Here is a 21,486-nt window from a genome sequence, read left to right on the forward strand (position 1 = left end):
TTCCAATTACCTTTTATCTATTTAAAAATTTTGCATATTGCCTCTCATATGCTTCTTGAAGACTATTGACTTTTATATGGACAACTCCTGCACAAAACCCAGCACGTAGTATATGCTTGTTGCTTGAATGATCTCAAAATGCTCTTAAAAAAGGAAAGAAATTTTATTTCAGAAATAAGACCCAAGCATTCCAGGCATGGAAGGAAATCCAGAGAAAATGCCTAGAGAGCCAAGAAATGGAGTATCTTGTTGGTGGAACATCCAAGAGGTGAGTATCATTGGCTCAGAGAGTACATTTTGGGGAGAAAAGGGGATGAAAAATGGAAATTAAAAAATTGGAGTACTGCCATTCCCACTATTGGGAATTTTAGTTCAACCTTTCCATTTTGGAGATGAGGAAACTGAGGTTTATAAAGATCATCGGTTTGTCCAAGGTTGCCTAGGTGGTTTATCTCAGAGCCAAGATGTGAACTCAATCCAATGCTCTTTCCAAGTAATTAATTTGCTTTAACTTCCTGATAGCTATCAGATAATCAGTTTGATTACAGCCTAAAGCAGTGACAAAAGAAAATGCAACCACTTTTGCTTTATTTCTACCTACACAGTTGCAAAATGCCCTGTGCTGTTCACATGTACTGCCTTTGCCTTAGAATTGCTTATACTACTCTCTTCTTTAATGCTTCTTCAACTTTTCACATCTCGCTCCTGGCAAAAAAACAAGCATCTGGGGGCAGCTGGGTAGCTCAGTGGATTGAGAGTCAGGCCTAGAGACAGGAGGTCCTGGGTTCAAATTTGACCTCTGATACTTCCCAGCCGTATGAACCTGGGCAAGTCACTTGACCCCCATTGCCCACCCTTACCACTCTTCTGCCTTGGAACCAATACACAGTATTGACTCCACGATGGAAGGTAAGGGTTTAATTTAAAAATTTTTAAAAACAAGCATTTGTGTGCCCTTCATAGGGAGGATCTCAAAATTACCTCCCTCTCACCCACCCCCTTCTCCATGCCCACTGTGAGTTATTAACATAGCATCACTGGATTTATAGCTCTAAGGAACCTTAGAGATTATTTACTCTAATTTGCTTTATAGATGATGAACTTGAAACTAAGAAACTTACACATAAGTCAAACAGGTGATAAGAAGCAAAGTCAATATTTGAACCCAGGTCTTCTGATAACAAATCCAATGTTATTTCCTTTGCCCTTTACCACTAGGAGATTTTGTCTTTCATTGTGATGCAAAAAAATCAGAAAATAAAGAACTAGGCAACACATTAAATAATATTTCCTGGCATTAAAATAAGTACATTTGTACAAAATAATACTTAACAGTGCCCTTAGAGTTAACAATGATGCTAAAAGATGAGAAAATTCATAAATGGAGGGGTTATAAGAAGATAGGCATATATTCACTGCTGGTAAAGCTATGAATTAGTTTCACCATTCTAGAAAACAATTTGAAATTATGCAAGGAAAGTTACTAAGTCATTCATATCTTTTTTTCTTTTTCTTTTTCTTTTTTAAATTTAAACCCTTACCTTCCATCTTGGAGCTAAGACTCTAGGGCAGAAGAGTGGTAAGGGTAGGCAATGGGGGTCAAGTGACTTGCTCAGGGTCACAGTTGAGAAGTGTCTGAGGCCAGATTTGAACCTAGGACCTCCCATCTTCTAGGCCTGGCTCTCAATCCACTGAGCCACCCAGCTGGCCCCCATTCATATCTTCTTATTCCATTACTGAGCCATCAGACAAAGGAGGTACTAACCACAAAAGAGACCTAGATTTACTAAAGTACTCAGAACAGTATTCATGCTAATGCTGAAAACAAAATAAGCAAAGAACAATTGGAGAATAAACACATTATGGTCCATTAACATAATGGAATATTCTTGAAGTGTAGGGAATGACAAATATGAAGAATTCAGAAGAACACTGGTAAGATTTAAATCAGTGATTCCCAAAGTGGGCACTACTGCCCCCTGATAGGTGCTGCAGTGATCCAGAGGGCGGTGATGGCCACAGGTGCATTTATCTTTCCTATTAATTGCTATTAAAATTTAAAAAAAATTAATTTCCAGGGCACTAAGTAATATTTTTTCTGGAAAGGGGGCAGTAGGGCAAAAAAGTTTGGGAACCACTGGTTTAAATGGTGACCAATGTCAGAATTTGTTTTATTTAACTATGTGTATTTGTTACAGGGATTTTGTTTTTGTTTTTCCATGGTTGGTGGGGGAGGTAGGTAGAAGGAAAAGAAAATAGGTTTTTGTTCATTAAAAAATATTAAATTAGGGGGCAGCTAGGTAGTTTAGTGGATTGAGATCTAGAGAAGGAAGGTCCTGGGTTCAGATCTGACCTTAGACACTTCCTAGCTGTGTGACCCTGGACAAGTCACTTAACCCCCATTACCTATTGTGATAATTAGATTAAGTTTACACTGCCCATCTTTAGATTTAATCACCAAAGGTGAGAACACCTCTAATTCTGGGAGGTCCAAAACCCAAGTGTGCTAGAGTCAACTGACTGCCCCCTAGGCAATACTTTGAGAATCGTCTATTGTGATAGGACATGCAAATTAGGAGGGAGGAACAGGAAGTGACACATAAGTGACCCCTTTAAAAGGAGAAGGTCCTCAGTCAGCAAAGGTCTTGGGTAGAAGATAGCATTTGGTGAGGACCTCTTCTGGTTCATGGAGGAGTGTTGGAATGCTGAGACTCTGGTGGGACCTCTGACTGCTTCCCTTTGAATTATCATGTGGGTAAGTTAGGCTGACTCTCTTTCTCTTCCCTTGGAGTTTCTGGAGGCTCTAGCCTCAGGGAGGCCTCTCTTACCTTTCTAATTGTAAAGGCCTTGTGGCTAGTAGCCTTGTTTAATTAACCTCTGTGCTCCTCTGCTGGGCCTCTAAATCCTTACCTGGTCCGGGCCAGAGTTTCTCTCTCTCAATTTCCCTACCTTCAACCTTCCTAAATGTAAATAAATCAACATAAAAGTCAATTTTGACTTGAGATTATTCTTAATTGAGGATTGTTAATAGTTCAATCCTCTGGCAACCATCTTTTAATATATTGAACCCATAAAAACCCCTTTTTCTCCCTTACACTAGCTCTAACTGCTCTTCTGCCTTAGAACCAATGCACAGTGTTGGTTCTATGATGGAAGATAAGAGTTTTTAAATATATATTAAATTAAAATTTTAAACCATTGGCACTAACTATGAATCCTGGAAATAAAGAAGAAACATAAAAAATGTCATGATCAAGTTAAAAAATACTAATCACAGTTATTTATGTGAGCCTCTTGCCATTTATGCTGAATTATAATATTGCTCCAAATTATTCCATATCTTTAAATATGTTTTTGATTATAAATTTATATAATGGCAACACTCATTTTTGCAATAATTTCTGATCATTTGTACTAAAAAGAAAGAAGGAAGGAAGGAAGGAAGGAAGGAAGGGGAAAAGGGCAAAAATAAGACATCATATACACAATAGGGCAACATACAATAGAACAGTGGTTCCCAAACTTTTTTGGCTTACCACCTCCTTTCCAGAAAAAAATATTACTTAGCCCCCTGGAAATTAATTTTTTCTAAATTTTAATAGCAATTAATAGGAAAGATAACGGCACCTGTGGCCATCACTGCCCCCCTGGATCACTGCAGCATCCACCAGGGGGTGGTAGCGCCCACTTTGGGAATCACTGCACTAGAACAACATAAATGAAGTCAATAGAGAGAGGCAACAAAATTCTGGTCAAATATAATGGTCAGGGTTGGTGCATATTCTCCCTTTCAGTTAACCATCTTCTGGAATTTCCATTCCCTTACTCTTTGTAAAGGGATTGGAGGGTAGATATTGAAAAGTGCCTTTTGTGTCCAAAAAATTTTTAACAGAAGTGCTCCACTTCCAACTCTTTCCCTACCTCCGTGCATGCCTTTGCTTTGTGCCCTAGACCACTATCTACTTTTGCCATCCTTAGTTGAAGCTCTGGTCTCATCCCTATTGTAATGTCTTGACTTTAGACCATCAAAGTTCTCACCATCTTATCTTTGGAGTCCTCAGGAAAGTAGAATGAAAGCAAAGTATATAGATGTATAGAGATAAGAACTAAGTAAACAAAAAGCAAAGGGAAACTGGTTTCTGGGATCTTCACCAAGATGATATAATGGATAGAGTTTTGGATTTGGAGGCAAATATCCAAATTTAAATCCTGCCTAAGGATTTGTGAGCTTTGTGACCATAGCAGATTCTCTCATCCTCCGTTTCCTCAATCATATAATGGGGACAATAAGAATAGCAACCATCTCACAGGGTTGTTATAAGAATCAAATGAGATAATAAATGTAAAAGTATTTCAGAAATCTTAAAGCATTATAAAATGCTAGCTATTATTATTTCTGAACTCTGGGGCCCTACTGATCATATTCTTCTCAAGCCCTTCCCTCCATCAACTTTTTACACAGCTTTTGTGTGTATATACAGTAATTATAGTCTCCTTTCATTCCAATCCTTTTAGCTATTTTGGAGACATTTTAAAGGCTGTTTCAGTTTCAGGCTAACAACAACAGCTTGAGGAAGGGTCAAGGAAAAGACTCTCAAACTGAGCTTGACACAAATATTGAGCCTGAAAGTTTCCCTAGTGATGGACTGTACCACAAATCTCTCATAAAATCCAGACATTCAGATAAAAATAAATGTCTTCTTGAGGGCAAAAAATAACCTAGTAAGGATCCATGAATAAATTGTGACTGAATTTACCATCTCAAACAGATTATTTCTAAACTTGATTTTCTCCAAACAATTGCCCTTCACAGTAGCACCTGGTAGGCATAGGTTACCTCTAAGACTCTTTCAGCAGTGTCAGAGGTTAGAATTTCAATTCTTATACTTCTTCCATCAGGCAGAAATACATCCAGAGAGACTTTCTTGGTGGTGATTTTGAATGTGTCCTGTAACCAAAAGGAAATAAAAATAACTTCATAAAGTTTCCTTTCATTTTGTGTGCATAAGCTCCCCCTACTCTCATCCTTCATTGGATGAACCACATCTGTAGGCATCTGGGAAGTAAGCAAGCTCATCAATTGCCTGGTTGGTGGCAGTGTTTTATTTTATATGATGGAAATAAAGGATGATGGGATAGAGATGATTCTAGTTTTTTTTTTTCTTCTTTTAATTCCCTTTGGTTGATTGATGATTTTTGTGTTTTACACAAAAATAATTTTTTTTTGCTTTGTCATCAAACTATTTATTAAGTGGCTGCCTGTGTATGACATTTTCAAATGAGTGCTGAACAGAGCAAAGTAAATAGACAAAAAACCTTAAGTTTCTGGGGCCTTATAAATCTAAAGTGACAATATCTTTATGAAAATATTCAGAAGATTATTGATTTCTTTAAAAGAGTTATACTGGGAATTTTAAAAATTGAAGTTATATCATTGCTGTTTGTTTTCACACCAGCCATTTCCCATAGTACCTTCTCCTCCCATACAGAAGTGGACACCAAACCACATGCACACATGTGCACACACAGAGACACTCTGATCCCTCTCATGCAACAGAGAAAACTATAGATGATTCTTCAAGAAATCTTGACATGAAAAAGGATCTGGTCTAAATCTTCCTTGAAGCATGAATCCCCTTTTGAATATCCTGACAAAATGTCCTTACATTTCATTTACTTAGGAGGAGGAGAAGGTTAGGGAGAAAAGGTAATAAGGTTAACTTTGGACAAATTAAGTTTAAAAAATCTATGCATTTGAAATGTCCAATAAGCAATTGGAAATGTGAGGCTAGAGGGCTGGAGAGATGATAAGTAGATCTGAGAAGAATCCATGTGAACTGATGAGATCACCAAGTAAAAGAGTATAGAGAGAAAAGAGGAGAGCCTAAAAAGAGACTTGGAGAATAGCCCTGGCTAGCAATCATGGCCAGGATGAATATCTAGCAAAACAGACTAAGCAAGGTGGGAGAAGAACCAGGAAAAGATAGTACAGTGATCCCTCACCTATCACGGGAGTTACATTCCAGAGACCCCCGCAATAGGTAAAAATCCTCGAAGTAGCAGCATTATATTTATTTTATTATTTATAAATAAATAAATAAATAAATGGATGAATACATAAATAAATGTGTATATTTTAAGGCTTTATAAATATATATATATTTTTAAAGGCTTTATAAACCCCTCCCACTCTCCTATAAACTTTTTCCACACTCTTATTAATCTACAGTCACTGAGCCAATCAGCACTGAGGATACAGGACACAGCGCTGTGGTTGGTCGCCTTTCATTCCATCAGTCAATAGTGTGCCCTGATAAGCATAACACCATGATACAGAATCAGATTTTTTTTTAAAACCCACAATACAGTAAAGCCTCAATAAGTGAACCGTGAGAGGGACGACTGTATCACAAAAATAGAGAAATAGAGAAAAGTATCAAGAAGAGAGTGATCACAGCTAGGAGGCTCACTAGATTGAGAGCCAGGCCCAGAGATAGGAGGTCCTAGGTTCAAATCTGACCTCAGATACTTCCTCATTGTGTGACCCTGGGCAAGTCACTTAACTCCCACTGCTTTGCCCTGATCACTCTTCTGTCTTAAAACCAATACACAGTATTGATTCCAAGACGAAAGGTAAGGGTTTTTTTTTTTTTTTTAAGAAGAAAAAGGTGAACAATAGTGTCAAAGGATGCAGAAAGGTCAAGAAAGATGAAGATTGAGAAAAGGATACTGGAATTAGGAATTAAGATCTCACTGGTGGGACAGCTGAGTAGCTCAGTGGATTGAGAGTCAGGCCTAGAGACGGGAGGTCCTAGGTTCAAATCCGGCATCAGACACTTCCCAGCTGTGTGACTCTGGGCAAGTCACTTGACCCCCATTACCCACCCTTACCACTCTTCCATCTAGGAGCCAATACACAGAAGTTAAGGGTAAAAAAAAATTCCCACCTGTGTGACCCTGGGAAAGTCACTTGACCCCCATTGCCTACCCTTACCACTCTTCTGCCTTGGAGCCAATACATAGTATTGACTCCAAGAAGGAAGGTAAGGGTTTTAAAAAATTTAAAAAAAAAAAAAAAAAGATCTCATTGGTAACTTCGGAGAGAACAGTTTTAGGGGAAAAGATAAGATCAAAATCAGACTGCAGAGAATTAAAAGAAGAGGGTTAAAAGAAAAAAAGTAGAAGCTCTGATTATAATTGGTGTTCTCAAAAAGTTTAGCCATGAAAGAAGAGATTTAGGACAATGTTTAGCAAAAATGGAAGGAGGCTAGAGGAGACATAGGTGTGTGTCTGTAGGTAGTAGAGAAATAGCCATAAACAGGGAGATCTCCTTTCTTATTTTGATCTCTGAAGTGTAAGAGCTCTTTACCAATAACTATTCCAGGAGCTCTAGGGTTCCCCAATTTTTTAACTCCAAACCTCTTCCTTCCTCCATTATTGTTGTTCATTTAGTCATGCCCAACTCTTCTTTGACCCCATGGACCATAGCACACCAAACCCTTCTAATCTACACTATTTCTCAAAGTGTGACCAAATTCTTATTTGATGTTTCCATGACACTATCTATCCATCTCAGCCTCTGCAGTCCCCCTCTCCTTTTGCCTTCAGTCTTTCCCAGGATCAAGGTCTTTTCCAATGAATCCTGTCTTCTCATGTGGCCAAACTAGTGAAGCTTCAGCTTCAGTATTTGACCTTTCCGTGAATAGTCTGAATTAATTTCTTTAGGTATTAACTGATTTGATCTCCTTGAGACAAAGCTAAATCCAGAAAGCAAGGTCATTGTCTTTTCTATTTGCTTAGCCACATTCTTAGCATTATATATAGATAAAGTGGCGAAGCCTGAACCGGTTTTTTAGTTCATCCTTACAAACACTATTTTACAAATTTCACAGATGAGGAAACTGAGTCTTCAAGGAGTGAAGCAGGCAAGGTCATATCCCTACTATCAGAGTCAATCTTATGGCTTCTAAATCTAAAGAGTTGACTAAAACTAGAAACATTGTATATTCCCTCCCACCCACCCCACACACACATTCAGGGCAATGTTACCCATAACAATGAATATATATGATAAAATTTTGACATATATATGATAAAGGACATAGTACACATATATATTATACTATCTTATAAATATAGTGTCCTTTATTATCACTCCTAAAATTGTGGCTTTCAAAACTCCTGGTTGCACTGATTTTTACTGTTCAGCAAAACTTGTTTTACTTTTTAAAAACCCATAAACTTTCAAAACAGACAGTTGCCTATGCTCTACTCTCCCCGGTCCAGCTCTCTCCCCTTGCTCCTCCCTCCCTGACCCTTGAGCACAGAGAACCTAGTCAAGGCAGAGGCATCTATGGTCAAAATATGAACTATTTTATTGGTCCATGCTATAACTTTGGTTTGGGAAACTCTGTCTTATTTTAACATAGTAGATGTTACATAAATACCCTTTGAATGAATGAAAGAAAAAGCTTTTATTAATTACTTACTTATATGTCAAGTACTATTCTAAAAGCCTGGGAGATAAATTTAAAAACTCTGTGTATATGTATGTATGACAGATAGATAGATAGATAGATAGACAGACAGAAAGATGGATGGATGGATGGATGGATGGATGGATGGATGGATGGATGGATGGATGGACGGATAGACAGACAGACAGACAGACAGACAGACAGACAGATAGACAGATAGACAGATAGATAGATAGATAGATAGATAGATAGATAGATAGATAGATAGATAGATAGATAGATAGGGTTTTTTTTAAGGTATATAGTTTTGGTGGTCAAGGGGGGGTGTTTCCATTTGGAAAATTACAGAGACGATAAGTAAATCTACAGAGTTGAAGACAGGTCACTTCTAGGTACAGCCAGGTGGTGCAGAGATCTCTGGAGTCAGGAAGACCTGAATTCAAATTTGACCTCAGACAATAACTAGCTGTGTGACCCTCAGCAAATCACTAGAAAGGAAGGGAGGGTGCATGACGATAGGGCCAGGAGCCTGAAGCAAAGCATATTGGAGTCAAACCTATATGTATGTTGTCTTTGAAGTAGAGATGACAAGAACTTTGAGGAGAAGTGACTATTTCACCTTAGAATTTCTTTTAGGGAAGGAAAACTGTATGTAATTTGACATAGAATCTGGATTTTCATAGAGGGCACATTTCACAGTCCAGACACAAGATTGCATGAATTAAAATTCCAGAGTGGAAGTCAGCCTAGATGGGGTAAAAAGTACTCAAGAATGATATTCAGAGGACACAGAAAGAAATTCCAGTGTGAATAGCTTCAATTAAGTAATAGCTTCACAAAATAAACTGACACAAACTAATAGTATTTCTTTATAGCAACAACAAAATCTAAGAGGGAATAAATGAAAGGGAACTCCCATTTGAAATAACTACAAAATATCTGGAAGTCGATTTACACACCCAATATAGCTATGATTAACAAAGTGATAATTAAAGAAAGAAAGAACTTAAATAATTGGAGGGATATTTAGGGCTGATGACTGAGCCACAATGATATATCAAAAATGATAACACTACTGAAATTAATTTACAGATTCAACAACATATCAGTTTAACTACCAAGAGGATATACTACAGAGCTAGACAAAATAATAACAAAATTCATTTGGAAGAACAAGAGATCTAGGCTATTTGGAGGAACAAGAGAAAGCAATCTGGCAGAAATTAAGTTTAGGCTAATAGCTTATGACATATAGAATAATAAATTCAAAATGTAAAATTCAAAAGTACCTGAATATTTACAATCATACTATTTTTAAAAATTGAAGGCAATACTAAGTTTCATCTCCCAGGCAGATGAGCAGCCCATGGTCACACAGCTAGGGAGTGTCTGAGGTCAGATTTAAACCCAGCTCCCCTCAACACAAAGCCCAGCATTGAATACACTGAGCCACATAGTTGCCCCTCTTACAATTGTTTTTAATTAGTGTCCTGCCTCAAATTTTTCTCTTCTCCAATCCATCCTCTTGGTAGCTGCCATTGTGATTTTCCTTTTCTTTTTAAACGCCCTTGATTTCCATCTTGGAATCAATACAGTTTATTCGTTCCCAGGCAGAAGAGCGGTAAGAGCTAGGCTACAGGGGTTAAGTGTCTTGTTCAGGGTCACACAGCTAGGAAGTGTCCGCGGCCAGATTTGAGCCCAGGACCTCCCATCTCTAGGTTTGGCTCTCTATCCCTATTGTGATTTTTCTAAGGGGTAAGTCTATTCAATAAACTGCAGAAGCACAAATTACTTCCAGAATCAAATTTTTAAAATCCTTTTGACTTTTAATGCCCCTTACAACCTGGTCCCTTTCTATCTACCTAATTTTCTTATGTCTTCTTTACTCCTTCCCATGAAGCTATCCTGGTTTACTTGCTGTTCTTCACAAAGGATATTCGGTCTCCTAACTGATGCAGAGAATGCTCCCACTCCTTGTCACTCCCTTGGCTTTGCCCAAGACTCTGCCCAAGACTCTACTAAAATTCCACGCTATACATAAGGCTTTTCCTGATCATCCCAGCATCTCGTGCCTTCTCCCAGGTTACTTTTCATCCATTCTGTATATATCTCATTGGTACCTAGTCATTTATCTGCTGTCAGTCCCATTCGGATTGAGTTCAAGAGAAATATTTCTGCCTTTCTTCGTATCATCCTCCATCTCTCAGTGCTCACTACAGTGCCTGACACATAAGAGGTCCTCGGTCAATGGTTTTGTTGACTGACAGTCTGAAATGAGGGAGAATGTGTCACTTTCCAGGACTAATGGTTTCACTTTGTCCAATAACAAAACCCAAAAGAAAATTCATAGTAGATCAGAAGCATGTACAATTGCTGCTTCTGGCCTTTTGTTCCTCAAACCCACATTTCACACCTGGTGCTAAAAGCCTCCAGTCAGTCAGAATAACTTGTTATTTGTTGTTTTTCAGTAGTGTCTGACTCTGTGAGTTCATTTAACTGTTGTCAGTCCCATTTGAATTGAGTTGAAGAGAAATATTTCTGCCTTTCTTTGTATCATCCTCCATCTTTGGAGGTTTTCTTAGCAAAGATACTGGAGCAGTTTGCCATTTCCTTCTCCAGCTCATTTTACAGAAGAGGAAACTGAGGCAAACAGGGTGAAGAGACTTGCCTGGGGTCACACAATCAGTAAATATTTGAGAGTGGATTTGAACTCAGGTCTTCCTGACTTCTAGCCCAGCATTGTACCACCTAGCTGCCTCAGATGCTATCTACAGTTCTAGCCTTAATATTTTAGGATTTTAGACTTTCTTTGGGCAAAGACTCTGAGTACAGTTATTCAAGAAGAACTCTATTCAGAAAAGAGGTTGGAAGAAAAGAAGACCACTCCAGAAAAATCTCATTGGAGTTATCCAAAGTGCTAAAAATCTAGATAATTTCATAAAAGAGTAGTATAACTAAAGAGATGGCATTGGAGTCAGAAAGATCTGAATTCAAATCCCATCTCTGACACAGGCAAAACTTTGCTTAAAAACCTTCAGTTAGTCAAAATGGGCATATGATTTAAGCAAGAAGAGTGATATTATAAGTAAATTTAGGGAAACATAGAATAGTTTACCTGTCAGGTCTATAGAGAAGGAAAGAATTTATGACCAAACCAGAGATAGAGAATATTACAAGATATAAAATGAATAATTTTGATTATACTAAATTTAAAAGTTTTTTTTTGTACAAACAAAACCAATGCAACCAAGATTAGAAAGGAAACAACAGAGTGGGAAAAAATTTTATAACAATTTTCTCTGCTAAAGGTCTCATTTCTCAAACTTTCCAGGCTTCTTATACCTACTTTCATCTATCTACCTACTACATCTAATTCAATTTGGCCCCGTCTTAGCTTGCCAAGATCTTTTTTTTGGATTCAGGCCATATATTAATTTATATTATATTATATGTATATATTATCAGATAGTATATGCTACATATTTATTCTATAGATGCTTTACATTTTATTTATTTTATAATGTAGTATATTTAATTTTATGTTATACAATTATTTATTATATAGTATATTGATTTTATTGGTATATTATTTATTAATTTTATTAGAGGTTATATTATTATGCAATATTCAGCATGCTAGCTATTTTTCTCATCCTTCATTCTCCAGACTTGGCCCTATAACATTGGCCTCCTTGTGGTTCTCCTATATAACATCCTATCTCCCAAGTTTGTGTTTATTGTTTTTTGTCATAGAGACTAACCCCACAAAGCCAGAATGCTCTTCCTCCTCCTCATTTCTATCTCCTGGTTTCAATGGCTTCCTTCAGGAATCAGCTAAAATTCCATCTTTAACAAAAAGACTTTCCCAATCCTCCTTAATCTCAGGGCCTTCCTTCCTAGACTATCCCCAATTTATCCCACCTTTGTCCTTTTTGCATAGTTGGTTACAGCTACTTTCCATCCATTAGACTGTGAGTTCCTCAATAGCAAAGACTGTTTTTTGTTTGTTTTTATTTTTGCCCTTTCTTTGTCCCCCCAGAACTTAGTGCCCCCAGTGCCTAGCAAAGTAGTGCCTAGCCCTGTTTAACAAATACTTATTGACTTAGTAACTTAGAGATTTATTTTTCTATCATGTATCTTATGCAAAAGAACTAAAAAATAAATGTTGATTAATTTTTCAAAGCGCAGAAAAATCTAGACATCCAATGACTATGGACAGAATTATTCTTACCTCAATCAAATCCCGTAGAGCTTTTTTTATTATTACCATCATCACTAACATTTATATTTGCCTTAATGTTTGCAAAGCACTCGACATATGTTAACTTATTTGATCCTCACAACAATGCTGTGAAACACAGATATGTTATCATTATTCCCATTTTATATAGATGCCATTATTATTGCCATTTATAATGAGAAAGCTAAAATATAGAAAGGGTAAATTATTTGCCTGGGGTCACATTGCTAATAAACATCAGAGAAAAGGATTTGAACTCAGGTCTTCTTGACTCCTAGTCCTACACTCTACTCACTGAGCCATTTAGCTGCCTCATATTACTGATTCATATTAATTTTGCAATCTACTAAACCTCCAGCTTTTTTCCTTTTCTTTTTTTAAATCCCTTACCTTCTCTCTTAGAACTGATACTAAATATTGACTCCAAGGCAGAAGAACAGTAAGGGCTAGGCAACTGGAGTCAAATGACTTGCCCAGGGTCAAAGAGCCAGAAAGTATCTGAGTCCAGATTTGAATCCAGGATCTCCTGCTTCTATTCCTGGCTCTCTATCCATTAAGCCACCTCGCTGCCCTCTAGCTCTCTTTCTAATAAAGATATGTTTAGACATTACTTTCCTATTTATGAAGTTGATTTTTTTAACTCAAGTTTACACTTGCCTTTACATTTATCTTATCAAACTCCATCTTATTTTATTTAGCCCCATATCTTTTCTTGTCAAGGCATCTAGGTGGCACAGTGGATGGAGTGAGAGTCAAGCCTGGAGTCAAGAAGACTCATCTTTCTGAGTTCGAATCTGACCTCAGACACTAGCTGTGTGATCTAGGGCAAGTCACTTCACCCTCTTTGCCTCAGTTTCCCCATCAGTAAAATGATCTAGAGAAGGAAACAGCAAACCACTTCAGTATCTTTGCCAAGAAAATCCTAAATGGTTTCATAAAGAGTCAAACATAACTAAAAATGACTCAACAGCAACAACCACCTAACTTGTCAGGGTCTTTTTGTGTTTACTAACTATCCCTCCCATTCTTCATTCTCTGGAGTCTACTCCTAGGACACACGCCTTCTCCCTCTGCCCCAGGGACTCCCTTTTTCCAGTACTGAGTTCCTCCTAGAACCTCCATTTTGAATGATCCATTCTCTGGATTTCACCACCTTCCCTTTTCCCACTTTTCAATTCCTTTTTGTGTGTTATCTTGTCCCATTAGAATGTAAGTTCCTTGAGGACAGGGACTCTTTCTTTCTGTTGGAATTTATATTCCCAGCACATAACACAGTGCCTGACACATATTAAGTCTTAATAAACGTTTGTTGACTTGGTTTGACTTGGCTTTGTTCCATCTGACAATTTAGTAAGCATGGCACCTCTACCTTTATGCAAATCACTGATAACATAAACAGATTCCTCAGGCCATAGAGAGCATCTCCTACGATCTGTGGGACAGATTTCCATGAGTTTGTTAAGATGGATGGAAAAATGATCACAACTTTCTTTTCACTTGCCTCTAAATGAACTATTTTCTTCAAGAATTTAAGAATATCCTTCTGATAAAGGGTTCATTAGCTTCACCAGATTGCCAGAGGTCCCCAGACATACATGAGAAAAGTTAAATAATCCCTGCTCTAAAATTTCTCCCTCTGCCCTGGACATATAATTATTTGGCAAGAGAACACTCATTTAGTAAAGACCACATATTGCCATGCACTCAAACATGGCAAAAAAGATAAAAGTTGTGCCAGTAGAGTGAAGATTGAGAACTCCCCATTCAATCTGATTTTGGTGTTGAAGGAACTACAAAAGAAATTGTGCTTGCTGATATTATTGATGATTGCTGGAGGCTCTGGCCATCTGGTGATCAAACCCACCAGAAAGAAAAGCAGTCACACCAGGAACTTAAGTGACTCCTGAAGACCTCCAGATGGTGGAGAAAAACTCTGAATGAGCTGCAAGAAAGATTGTTGCTTCCAAAAGTGGAAAGTTCATACAGAGTTGTGGTATTGACGGACTCAACTTCTGACCTTGGTCATTATAAAAATATTAAGAAGACTTATGGAAATTGTAGGGTTCTCTGTGAATTTCAAGTAGCATCTGCCCATAAAGAGCCAGATAAAAATTTAAGAGATTAAAGCAGAATATGAAGGAGACAGTGTTCCTCCTGGATTTGTGGCCAAAGCTGACAGAAGCAATGGTTCGGGACTGGTGATGTCTAGTAACCCTGTATATCCAGCAGTCAGCTGTTCTCCCTTTGGGATGTGTGGTCCTCACTTCACATGCCTAGTGTTCTTGTCTGTTCAACTATAATTTCCAAAAGAAGCAGCTCAATTTATAGCCCAGATATTTGTATTAAATAAATATTTGGTATGGGCTCGACTTTGAGAAAGCATATTGAATGCATGGGTTTCCTTGAAGCAGAAAGAAAAAAAAAGTCAGAGAATGCAGGTTTATAAGAAAAATGCAGGTTTGTAAGAAAAATTTTAAATGTAGGTTTATAAGAAAAATTTTTAAAAGTGGAAAACAAAAAGTTTCTAATTTAGCTTTAAAGAACATTACAGGGGGTGGCTGGGTAGCTCAGTGGATTGAGAGCCAGGTCTAGAGACGGGAGGTCCTAGGTTCAAATTTGGCCTCAGACACTTCCCAGCTGTGTGACCCTGGGCAAGTCATTTGACTCCCATAGCCTAGCCCTTTTACCACTCTTCTGCCTTGGAGTCAATACACAGTTTTGACTCCAAGATGGAAGGTAAGGGTTTAAAAAAAAAAAAAGAACATTACAAATCAGGTAAGAGAAAGGTGATTTTAAACTAATGATAGAAAAATTCTAATAAAATTGCTTACTTGGTTTTATATTTTTTCAGTGGACTATTTAATGGACTCCCTTATATGTTATGATAAGTCCAGTGGTGCACTGGACCTGGCTTGAACTAGCTCATGAGAGCAGATTGTTAAATTTTCAGTGTGAGCATTTTTTACTTTGGCAATTAGTAAATACTACAAATCAAGGCTTGATTTGTTGTTTTGTTGACTGTTCAAAATTAAAGCAGTAAAGGAGAAAAAGCTACTGATGAAGATAAAAGTACATTTTTTCCCCAGAAAGCTAGTCATTAAACATATACTGCTACACAAGTTCCACCCGTTGCCTGCTATTGCTCTGACCTCCAACATAGCCTTTCTCTCACCCATTGTAGGTCTGATTATCCAAGGTCTTGCAGGATCTTACTTTTCTAAACTTAGTCCAGCTTGTCCCCTCTAATAGCCATTTCCATGGGCCAGCTATCCCCTAAGTACTTAGGCAGGTACATGACCCTGTGGATGGTGTGCTAGGTCTGAAGTCAAGAAGATCTGGATTTGAATCCAGCCTCAGACACTTTCTAACTGTGTCTTTAAGAAAATAATTTAACCTCTTTGCTTCAGTTTCCTCAATAGAAATAATAGTAGCACCTACCTCACAGGATCAAATGAGGTAATATTTCTAAAGTGCTCAGCACAGGGCCTGGCCAGAGTTGTTCATTCTTTATTTCAAAGAGGACCAATGACATCATGGGATGATGTCTTGGCTCTTGGGTGAAATGGATTTAAGTGAAACAGAATGACTCAAAGTCATCAGCCTCACTCTTTCTTCCAAAGTCATCCAAGTTTAGCAACAAGGTGAAAGTTGGGTTGACTGATGATGGCCCAGGAAGCATTGGATGGCCTTGGCATGTTTGACGTCTGACCAAGCTCTAAATGCTCCATAGTGCCTACCTGAGTTGCCTTCGTGGCAGTTGGAACAAAATGTTCTTATTCTGCCGGAGGAAGACTTCACATGCTTGGGGTAGGCATCCCCTAAGTCACTGATGACTTAGGACTGTCAGTTACCCTCACCCTGGTTTAGCTCAGGACAAATATGGCGGCCGTACATGCTTTAGCTTCATGGAGCCATAGGTGAAAGCAAGGTGGCAGGTAGACCCCAAAGGTGGGTGAGCAGCCCTGAAGAGGGCTCCTGCACAAGCCCTTACACCAGAGGTGCTGGCCCTCCCTGAACACCCCATACTCTCCCATGTACACCTGACCAGAGTGCTATATAAATGCTAGACTATCATTGTTGTTGATTATATTACCTAAGCCACTCTGAATCTATCAGTTGGTTGCTCAAGACTGGCAACCACCACTGTCCAATCCATTAGACATTTGGGTCTCAGTTTCCTCCTCTGTAAACAAGATGAGCCTCTGAGTCCTCTCCCAGCTGTCCATCTATGAGGCTTTTAAGCATCTACCATAGTCCAGGCACTCACCCCCAAGTTCAGAACTAAGAACAATGCCATGTTTGCTAGTAGATGCTGATGATATCTAAAGACAAACTATAGTGCCAGCTCCCAGCCCCCACCAGCATCCCTAGGGGACCACCCCACAGTACTTCTGCTTAGCTTTAGCTCTATCTTCCCCACAGCTCAATAACCTCAGGAATTATCTCCTTTTCTTTTTTCCCAGTGAGGAAAACAAATGTTTCTCTCATGTGACAGATTGCCCCATAGAAACAAGATACTCAAAGGATGCCTTCTTTCAACCTCGCTCTGTTTCTAATTTTTATTCTTTCTGAAATCCTCACCAAAAGCAGCAGCTCCTCATACCTTTAAAATGTAAAGATTAAGATTAATATGAAAAAGCTGAGAATTATATTTTGTAAAGTTTTATCAATAATAAACTAACATAAAAAAACTAGAGTGAAAAGGTGCTAAACTAACTTCAGCCACCCTCGTGAAGAAGAGAGGAAAAAGAAGGAGCTATAGAATTTATAAAATGATAACGTGGCCACACAAATGTGGAGGCGCAGGAGAGAGTAAAGGGAATTTTGGGAAACACTAAGGGACTTCTGGGGGGATGGAGTCCAAGGGATCAAAATCTCCATTTATACATGAGCTTTTCCTGCTCTCAACCTGCTAACGTTGGTAAATAAGCTAATTAACAGGGGCAAGTAGTGGCACTGTGGATGGAGGGCCAAGCCTGGACTTGGAAGGACCTGGGTTCAAACCTGGCCTCAAGACGCTTTCTAACTTGAATGACCTTGGGCAAACCACTTAGCCATTTGCCTAGCCCTTGCCTTTCTGTCTTAAGAGTTGTTATTAAATCAAAAAGTAAGATTTGTTTTGAGTTTTTTAAGCTAATGAACAACTTCAAAACCAAGTCCATGGCCCAGCTCATTACCTCATTTGAGGAATGACAGGAGTGAAGCATTGGCCATGGAAGCAGGTGGCTATAAGCTTCCACTTATCTTCACATCATGTCTCTTGCTTCTTCTTCCCCTCTCCTCCCCCATCTGAGGCTCAGATTTGATGGGAAATTGTGCTTTTTGTGTTGCTGTAGTTAGCTTAGTTCTTTGCTATTCAGACAAGCGCATGAAGGCTGGCAGAAAAAAAAAAACTCCCTTACATACCATCTGAATGACTAATGTGCTCAGCCAACAGAGCTGGTGGAGTCTGGACCTACGGAAAAGCCAGAGGCCAAGGATGTAGAGAGGATGTCGCTATGCGTCACCCAAGCCCAGAGGAGAATAGAAATGCATTTCAACCTGGAACTTGTCTTCTGTCTGGTTAAGGTAAGGCTAGCCAGTGTGAGGCCAAGCAACTGCCATGGAAAAAAGCCCATGAAGACGTCGCCTCTCAAAACATTCTGATACACAGAACTAGCAGCTTTTATATATCTAAGTCTGGGTATCCTTATTCACTTAGTTGGTATATTTTATTATTTAGTATATTATTAGGTGGTATATTAAGCTCTCTAGGGATACAAAAAAAGGAAAATCCATAGTCCCTGTTCTCCAGGGCTCACATTCTAATGTTGGAGACAATATATAAATAACTAGATACATACATACAAAAGAAAGATCATTTAAATGGTAGAAAATCTCAAAAAGAAAGCACTAGACACTGGGAGGGAGTGAAAAAGGTGTCAAATATAGTCCTATGGCTATATTAATTATTGTAGGTCATCTAAAATCAGAAACTCTCCCCTAGGCGCAGCTAAATAGCATAGGGGATAGAGAGTCAAGTCTAGAATTGGGAGGACCTGGATTCAAATCTAAACTCAGACACTTCCTAACTATGTGACCCTGGGCAAGTCACTTAACCCTAATTGCCCAGCCCTTACCATTTTTCTGTTTTAGAACTATTACTTAGTGTTGAATCCAAGACAGAAGGTAAAGGTTAAACAAACAAACAAACAAACAAATAAATGGGGCCTTTGATAGTTCCTGATTTCCAAGAAATAATTGCTCATACTGAAAAGTTAACAACCAGCTTTCTTGCTGGTTTAGCACATCATTGGCAATGTCTATAGGCTATTAACTACCTCCCTAAGGAAGGTCAAACTTACCTGCTGTAGCAATTTAAAAAAACGGATGAAGACTTCACTTCTCAAGATGTTTTGATCCATAGGGACTAGAAAATAATGGATGTCAACAGTTAGCATGGGAAGAAGGGAGAAGTCTGACCCTGCTCAGCCACAGTGCTCTCATTTCCCACTGTGTCCTAGCCCATGTATCTTATCCCAACGTAGGCTTTGAATCTACTTGGGGGCTCTAGCAGGCATAGGGTCACCTCCGATATGGCGGCCAGCTAAACCCTCTAAATGTAAGTAGAAGGCCCTCCTACTCTAGGAAGATCTCCTTGAATGATAAATAGATAAAACTGTCTATAACATTGGCATGGACAAGCCACTTCAGTTCTCTATGTATCAAGTTCCTCACCTGTAAACTGAGGACTATAACATTTGCATTTTCTGCCTCAAGGGATTGTGAGGAAAATATATAACCATGTATCCCAATCTGGGAAGGACCTCAGAGGTCAGTTAGTCCAATCCTTTCATTTTTCCAATCCAGAAAGTTTGGTCTGTAAATTAACTAAAATTGCCAGTCACACAGATAGTAAGCATGGCTGACTTAAATGGCTCTGAATCCAGAACCAGTGCTACTTCCACTAGACCAGGGGTCGGCAACCTTTTTGGCCATGAGAGCCATAAACGCCACATTTTTTAAAATGTAATTTCGTGAGAGCCGTACAATGTTCACAGTGGGCGCTCCTGTAACAGTGCCTGAAAAAAATTGACTTTATGGCTCCTGCAGAAAGAGCCATATCTGGCCCACAAAAGAGCCAGATATGGCTTGAGAGCCATACGTTGCCGACCCCTGCACTAGACCATTCTGGTTCCTTTGTGAACCTTCAAACTGTTGTTGAGTTGTTTCAGTCCTGTTGTGTTTTGTTTTGTTTTTTGGCAAAGATGTTGGCTTGATTTGTCATTTCCTTCTCCAGTTAATTTTACAGATGTGGAAACTGAGGCAAACAGGTTAAGTGACTTACCCAGGTGCCACAGCTAGGAAGTGTCCGAGGTCAGATTTGAACTCAAGAAGATGAGTCCTCTTGACTCTAGGTTCAGCACTCTACCCACTATGCCACCTAGGTGCCCTTCAAATGCGATATTCAACTTAGTAAGTTCTTCAGTGTCTACTACATGCAAAGCATTGCATATGTGAGTTATTACTATGAGTCTACAATTTAGGGTCTACTAATAACTGAGTTGTTCCATGTCATTTCCCACTCCTGCCATTTGGAAACTTCAGTCCAAACTGATTTTACCTCTTGTTTTTCCTTGCTTCGGCAGAATATAAGCTGCTTGAGGGCAGGGACTGTTTCCTTTTTGCCTCTATTATCTCCAGCACCTAGCTTGGTGCCTGACATTATAGACAATTAATAGTTGACTTGAACTGAACTCTTAAACATGCTGCTGCCATTGCCACCTCCACACCTATCTCAGCCTAAAACAGTCTTCCCATTGTTCTCTACTTGTCTAATTTCTCTCCTTCCTTCAAAGTCCAGCTCAAACCCTACCCCCTCTCTAAAGTTTTCCCCTATTCCTCTCAGTGATTACTTCTTCTCTAATCCATGCATCTAGGTGGTATGGTGGATAGAGTAACAAGACTGGAGTCAGGAAGATGTCATGAGTTCAAATCTGACCTCAGACACTTAGTAACTGTGTGATCCTGGGCAAATCACTTAGTTCTGTTTGCCTCAGTTTCCTCATCTGCTAAATGAGCTGGAGAAGATGATAAACCATTCCAGTATCTTTGCCAAGAAAATCCCAAAAGGGGTCACAAAGAGTGAGACACAACAGAACCAAAACAATCTATGCCATTCTCGCCATCTGTACCACACAGCTTGCATTTAACATACACTACCTCATAATGTTATTTATCATCCTGTGTCTCTGCTGTCTCCCCAGAGATATAATCTACTTGAAGAGGAGGGATTGTGTTTCATACTTCAGTGAATCCCGTCTAAATGCTTATCTAATTTCTTACACACAGTAGGTGTAAAAGACATTTTTACTGAAGATAATGATAAGCTCAAGCTGTTGCTTCTTGTGTCTCCATTCAATTTCTCTGTTACCTTCCATGGGCCTTCCACACAATCATCTCAAATTTAATATGAGCAAGTATAAAGTCTTTTTTCTTCCTCATTCAAACTTATTGTGAATCCCACTACTGATAGAGGGAGGAAGGAAAGAAGGAGGGAGGGAAGGAAGAAGTGAGAGAGGGAAGGAAGGAAGAAAAGAGGGAGGTAGGGAGGAAGGAAAGGAGGGAAAGAGGGAGGGAGGGAGAGAGGGAGAAAAGGAGAGAGGGAGGCAGGGAAGTAAGGAGGGAGGGAGGAAAGAAGGGAGGGAGGAAGGAAGGAAGGAAGGAAGGAAGGAAGGAAGGAAGGAAGGAAGGAAGGAAGGAAAGAAGGAAGGAAGGAAGGAAGGAAGC

General features: G+C 38.9%; 1 protein-coding gene and 1 pseudogene across 1 annotated transcript in view; one reads left to right on the top strand and one right to left on the bottom strand.

Moving 5' to 3' along the window:
• SNX31 (sorting nexin 31) overlaps positions 1-21,486 on the bottom strand; it is a 90,355-nt gene that overhangs the window by 59,829 nt on the left and 9,040 nt on the right. The window contains exons 3-4 of the mRNA XM_044683958.1: positions 19,062-19,126; positions 4,838-4,948 (exon numbers count right to left, since the gene is read on the bottom strand). Coding sequence (XP_044539893.1) covers positions 4,838-4,948; positions 19,062-19,126 — 176 coding nt within the window. The remainder of the gene's footprint in view (positions 1-4,837; positions 4,949-19,061; positions 19,127-21,486) is intronic.
• On the top strand, positions 14,486-15,182 carry LOC123232567 (annotated as a pseudogene).

The sequence above is a fragment of the Gracilinanus agilis genome, chromosome 1 (assembly GCF_016433145.1).
Source record: "Gracilinanus agilis isolate LMUSP501 chromosome 1, AgileGrace, whole genome shotgun sequence".
In the NCBI taxonomy this organism is placed as follows: Eukaryota; Metazoa; Chordata; class Mammalia; order Didelphimorphia; family Didelphidae; genus Gracilinanus; species Gracilinanus agilis.